At 44.3% G+C, this 6,525-nt stretch overlaps 1 protein-coding gene across 1 annotated transcript in view; it reads left to right on the top strand.

Moving 5' to 3' along the window:
- Nucleotides 1–866: 866 nt before the first annotated feature.
- LOC308366209 (TBC1 domain family member 10A-like) overlaps nt 867–6,525 on the top strand; it is a gene marked incomplete at its 3' end in the record, with an annotated part of 13,542 nt that continues 7,883 nt past the window's right edge. The window contains exons 1-2 of the mRNA XM_080839844.1: nt 867–1,727; nt 6,451–6,525. The exon at nt 6,451–6,525 is cut by the window's right edge and continues 25 nt beyond it. Of these exons, the coding sequence (XP_080695970.1) occupies nt 1,543–1,727; nt 6,451–6,525 (260 nt within the window). The 5' untranslated portion in view covers nt 867–1,542. The remainder of the gene's footprint in view (nt 1,728–6,450) is intronic.

Genomic DNA, 6,525 nt, shown 5'->3' with positions numbered 1-6,525 from the left:
TGCATGGCTGTCCTGTCAAGAAAGGGAGATATTTCAACATTCCAGAATCTATATCATTTTGGTAGAGCATGTTGTAAACAGTAAAATGGGGATTTTGGTTGGAGCTTAACCAGCTTCAAGTGTTTTTATTTCATTAAAGATGTTTTGCAGTTATCACCCAATCCCTGTTCTCTCCTACTATAGATATGGCTTTATATTATTGTTTACTTGTCTTTCTATTTACACAGATCCCTGCGCTAATTTAAGTATCAGATGTCACTAAATCAAGTTCCTAAACCAAAATGCATCATGGTGGGAATGTGGGAAGTAGGAGTGACATTTTAACACAAAGGAAAATGTATAGAAGGGCTTTACTTCTACTCAGTTAGATTCGGAATAGTTATGAAGAGACACCTCCCTAATGTTTTTGATGTAAGGGTGACATGACACCACCACCCCCTGCACCCCCCACCCCCAAAGAAAATTGATACTTTTGGTAGGTGAAATGGTGCCATAATGTCTGTTCTCTTCGATAATGTTGTGGCTCTTCACGGTAATTGGGTATGAATGCATGTTCTTGAACACTCCATTGTGGTTGGTTACAAAACTATTTGTGTCATGAACGCACCAATGGTACAGGAGGTGCGCAGCTGCAAAATACAGATGCATCGTCAAGCTGTTTCACTTGATTGTAAACACTGCGTGACTTGCTACGTCGTTACATGGAGTAGTGTAGCTTGCAAGGTAGACACTGATATAAAACTGAAGTATTATCGATTCGGTCTATAACATTGACCGTTAACATAATCTAAACATACCATACATTTAGTTGCAATACAGTCAATGGACACAGCGATATTTATTCACTTACATGCTAGCTACGATGGCTAGCAAGTAAGCTTTGCCTTTGAAAGGTAATGTTAACGCTATCTCCGTAGAACAGACTTGCCGAGCTACACAAAGTTGCAGGTAACTTTTTAAAATGGCTAACGAGGTTATGATGGAATATTTTGACTGCACGATTGAGCGTCTACTTTGGTGATAAGGTATCTTTACATAGCTTGCAAGTTTTTATTGAATTCTATGTCTTGGTACCAGGTATGACACCAGCTACGCTAGCCAGTACTGTTAGCCAGAGCTGGCTAGCTAGCAAGCTGTCTGTCATATTTGGATGACAGCTGACCATGGGAAAGTAGTCTCGTTTTCTGCTCCTGTAGCATCCTAGATAACACATGTATTTGTTTGCCAATTTTTAGATAATGCTCATACAACCGATATTGGTGTACTAGCTAACGCTCTTGAGCTGGTGTTGCCAGAACAGTAAATTGTGGTCTATTAGCCAACTAACTCGATAGTCCAACTGTTTTAACATGAAGTTCCAATTCCACTGCAAGCTAAAGAAACGTGACGTCGTCTATTTATTGTAGTCACTTTTCCAGATACTTCGGAAATTATCAGATTCTTTTCGGCATCTGTTTGTTTCTGGAAAGTGTTCCAGATTACTATCGGTGCTTTTATAAAATATTACGCCCTTCTAAAGGTAGTCATCAATACGTTGTCAAAATGGCCAGAATTCAACAAGGGAATGGATTGAGTGAATCAAAAAGTTTTAAAGGCACCACAGAGAGCCTGGCCAAGCATGAGGACAACTCATTCGGATCCGACTCCGATGTCAACGGCATTGATAACGAGGTACAGACGGACAAATACGGATTCATTGAGGGTGCCCAGCAGTATTCTTCAAACTCGTGAGTACCTCTTGACTATCTACATGCTGATTTCGTCTCACCTTTCTGCCACCGGTTTTACCCACCCTACTTTGAAATGACCGCTAGTTTGAACCTGTCAATTGTAAATGTCATAGGATTAACTTGTAAATGTACCTCAATGGACAAGACCTAATACAGGGACACACTCACTCTGTGTTTAATAAACTACACTGTTGTTTGTGTCAATGCTACATGGCGCCACCATAAAGTATTATTGGCAATGTACGAATGCTCTTTTAAAGCTGCCGTGGCTTGGATTTGTTGTGATTTTTTTACAGGAGGTTCCCATAGTCACAGAATCAGTCACATGACCCCATCAACAGAATGTAAATACCTGGTAAACTAGACTAGCTGATAAAGCTCTTTATTCTTATCTCCTAACTCGCTTTATGCAAAGCGCTGTATGAGTGTGTGTTGTCTTTTACTCCATACGCTGAAGTCTCTACCTCCTTCCTCTTTAGTTGTATCTCTCAGAGATGAAGAGATAGTTATGATAATGTAGTAGGCTACTGGACACAAATCACTCACTTCAGATGACCACATGTGAAAGGGGTTGATTTAATGGCATAGGCTATTCAATTGTTTGGGCTAAGTCAGACTGCAGAATATTGATTTAAGCCTTGGCTAAAAACTGATGCCAACTGCAAGACATGCCCACCTGACCACTTACCAGCTAGCCCTCTTCAGCCTACATGCAGGTTTCAGCTCAGGATCACTTAGGCCTACCACCTTCATCAACAAAGGTTGACCTTTCCTAGAAGACTGCCACCGGTCCACCTACATAGTTCCTGGTAGTTTCTAAAATAAGATGCGTATTATTTGTTTTGGAAAAGCTGGGTTTCCATTCAACTTGACATTCTCAAAAAATCTTCACTAGAAAATGGATTCACTAGAAGGGATGGATTGACTCCCAGTTTATATGGGCTAAAATGCAACTAAGGTTTAGGGAAGCGGGTCTATTCGTATGAACTAGATTGTTGGGATTTTATTGTATGTTTCTGTTAAAGTTGCCTTAGACAACCTAGTTTTGAACCCACTGCTGTTCACAACTCCTCCCGCGAAAGTGTTCGTTTTTGTATTCGCATAACACCGTTGATGGAAACAAGCAAACACATTTTCTTTAACCATATTTTTCATGAATGCATATACGATCTGCTAACAGGTTGTATTAGCCAACTATTGGCAATCAATGATCTAGGCTAACACTGCCATTTCTGTTTAACATTCCACAGCCGATGCCCTCTTAGAGATTGCACTGGCTGAGCATGCGCACATGCTGGTTAAATGCTGCATAGCTGGCATGGTCTGGATCTGAGAAACTTTACATCTCTTTTATGAGCCCTTATTGGCAGTCTGCTGACAGTAGTGTGAGATCTCGCTCACAGCTTGGGCTGTCAGACTCCAGGGCACTTGTTTTCCTCCGTCTTACATGGTCATCAGGGGCCGACAGGAAGGAGGAATGTTGGCAGTTCCTCAGCACAGCTGAGCGTCTTAAACGCGCAGCTTCATCTTTAGCGCAGCGATGTTTGTATTTTGTATGTTTTTAAATGAAATGAAGCAGTTTCCTTAACCATTCTTGACGAGAGTTAGGGCGCTAACATGCATTTTTGGCATGCACTTATCAGTTGCTAAAGATAAACTGCGACTAGTCTTATTATGAAATGTCCTCAGTGTATTAAGGAGTCCAAGTATGAGGTTTTGTGCTCTATTGTTTCATCTCCGTGAGTTACAGGAGATGGAAATGAGAGGAGGAAACTCCGACCCATGCAGACCAGCCTGCTTTTGTTCGGCTTTCTGGCCCTCAATCCCTCTCTCTTTCTCTTTGCTCCCTCTCTCTCTCTCCCTCTCTGTCTCTCTCTCTCTCTCTCTCTCTCTCTCACTCGCTCTCTGCTTGTCTTTCCTTCTTTGGATGATTTTTTTTTTCACCAAGCTTTTTGTTGGCTCCACCGTGACAGCTGGAGGCGTTTGAATGTAAAACTAGGCAGGAATCCCTGGGCATTTATCCATGGAGTGCAGACACTCAAGAAAGAAAGCTGGAGCAAAGTCAGAGCATCCAGTGCCGACTCTCCACCGACTTGGGCCCTAACCAAATTCCTTGGCCATTTAATCGTACAGGCATGTTCACGCGTTTTATGAATAAGTGAGGTGGTCAGAGGTGGACTGCCATTGTGAAGACAATGGATGACAATGTCTCCATCTTAAGTCGTCCATTCTAAGCTTTGTGGAGGCCTGAAGCTAACACACTAACATGCTTTTATTTCAATAACCGCAGCTGACAGGTTTCATGTAGACATAGGCTGTCAGACTTTGGCCAGTGGTATTTGTGTTGCGCTGCAGCTCCCTGCGGAGTGTGAAGTCTGGAGCAAATTCCTTTTGATGTCTGATGAGGCACAGCGTGGCGTGGCGTGGCGTGTAGGCTATTGTCTGGGTTCTGCGCTGCTTTGGTTTGGGTTTTGACGTGGAGGAGATGGCCAGGAAGAGGAGGCCATTGAAGGCAGAAGGAGGGGAAAGTTCTCACTGGCGCGTTTGGAGCTTCCTGTTTTCAAGTGTCTTTGCCAACCTGGTGCCCTAGTGTTCTGTTCTGTTTTTACAGTGGATTTCCTATGAAAATAAAGTTTCAATAGTCTGTCCCCCCCCTTAAATCCAATTTTACTTGCGACCTTGTGTGTGTGTGTGTGTGTGTGTGTGTGTGTGTGTGTGTGTGTGTGTGTGTGTGTGTGTGTGTGTGTGTGTGTGTGAAGAAGTAATAGAGGAACGGAGATGCCACAAGCACAGCCCGAAAAATCTGCTTCCCTGATCTACACAGATTTTCACTAGTTCTCATTTCCCCTGAGCACTACTATTTCAGCATCACCAGTAATCAGATAGTCTACAGTGATCCTCTCCTTAATCCTCACAGGATCCTCGCACTGGCATGATATGCTGATCCAGCACTAGCCACTGCTAGCGACTCTTAGAGGATTAAACATTGTGCCAATACGTTAAACAAAGGGCAACATTCACATTTACGAGACTTGTAATTCACTGTGTGGTGTTTCACTGAGAGCCTGTATAAATCTGCTGGCTGCTCCCAGGTTAAGGGAGGGGGTGGGCTTTGTAGATTGAGGGCAGGTGGTGCTGCCCGTCTCTTGGTGCGCAGCCAAGGCTGTGGGCCAGCAAGGGGCTTATCAGGACTGCTAGGCTGCAGTGCAGTACAGTGCAGTGTGTAGACTCAGCAGGGCTGGTCAGGGTGCATGCTCCCTGGAGCACCTCTGTTGCCCCTCCTTCCTGTCTGCGTTCATGAGGCTGGAAGGGCTGTGTTCATCTCTGTGGCAGTGCCGGGTGTCATGTGTTCCTACGTGTGCCCTCGTGTGCGTTGAGGAGATAGAAACATCCTCTCACGCAGCGTTCTTCCAGTGGCTCTTGTCGCAGAGCCAGGCTGTGGAGAGCAAATTTGCCTTTTCATTACAAGTTGAATGGCTTTACTGTGCCTCACCACGCTAGTTTCGGACCCTCCCCTGAGCAGGCCGAAACCGCACCTGTCCGCCTCCAAACGCACCGAAAGATATGATCTCCTTTGTGACAGGCCCAGTCACCATTCAGTGCTTGCCATAGTGTGTCTGTATTTTTGTATAAAAAACACGTATAAAGCAGATCCGGTTAAAACATTACATTTGAAAGGTTTGAATAGGATCTATAACAATGACATTACATTGTAAACATTTCTACCACAATGAATGTGTTTATGCAGACATTGAATTAACAAGGATGTAAACTCCATGAATTACATGTTTAAATAACATTTGTATCTGGAGAACTAGCAAGCTGGCAAGCTAGCCCACATAGACTTATATTAGAAACATTAATGCCAGCAAGGATTTTGGCTTGGAAATCAATTTGATCAATTAACCGAGCACCCTTCGTTATCACCCCCCTCTGTCTCCCAGTTAGTCTGCGGCCCCCGTGCCAAAGGCGTGTCTCTCAGCTGGATATAATCAAGGCCGCCTCCAAAATCCCACTTAGGGATGTCGCTCAGAAACGGGACGGCCCGCTCTCTTTCAACAGGACCGGAAAAAGGTTCCAGCCAGAATCCCCCGGTTACTCGGTCCAAAACACACGTCTCTCTCTATCTCTCTCTCTCATCCCTGTCTCCTTCTCTCAGCATGTTGTTTTACTGGTAATAGACAATTATCCAGTTTGAATTTCCACAGTACATCTTTTTCAAGAAATGTTTGCCATGAAAAAGACCCCTCGCCATCTGCCTCTGTCTCTCGCTCTCTCTCCTCTTCTCTCTCTCTCTCCCCCCTTCTCCTATTTCTCTCTCTCTCTTTCTCTCCCTCCCTCTCCTTCTCTTTTTCATTAGGGGTAGTCTTCCAATAGCTCCAGGAAACAGCTTGTGTTGTTGTTTTTCCTTCAGGCCCGCTTCCTACTAGGGTCCTTGGCTTTCCTCTGCAGTCCCCGGCCGATCCTCAGGCTGTGGTTGCTTAGGAGCCTCTCTATTCATTCATTCAGTCCTTTATTCAATGTGTCTGTTCTCCCCCATGTGACACCACCGGGCTTAGACCCGAGTCCTGCACATTTGAGCAAATGCTAACAGTGTAGCATTGTTAAGTGTAGCCGATACTATGTGATCACCCGATGGCTAGTTTAGTCTTGACAAACCTTTAGTGTCTAAGCGTATTGTGATTATGTAACTGGACTGCTCTCTGTCCCTGTCTTGCAGCGCTGAAGACATTCCTCCAGAGATTCTGAGACAAAGGGAAGCCAAATGGCTGGACATGCTCAACAACTGGGACAA

This window comes from Sprattus sprattus (assembly GCF_963457725.1).
Source record: "Sprattus sprattus genome assembly, chromosome: 5".
NCBI classification, from domain to species: domain Eukaryota; kingdom Metazoa; phylum Chordata; class Actinopteri; order Clupeiformes; family Clupeidae; genus Sprattus; species Sprattus sprattus.
The sequence above is the reverse complement of the archived record's forward strand: the minus strand, read 5'-3'. Positions and strand labels throughout refer to the sequence as shown.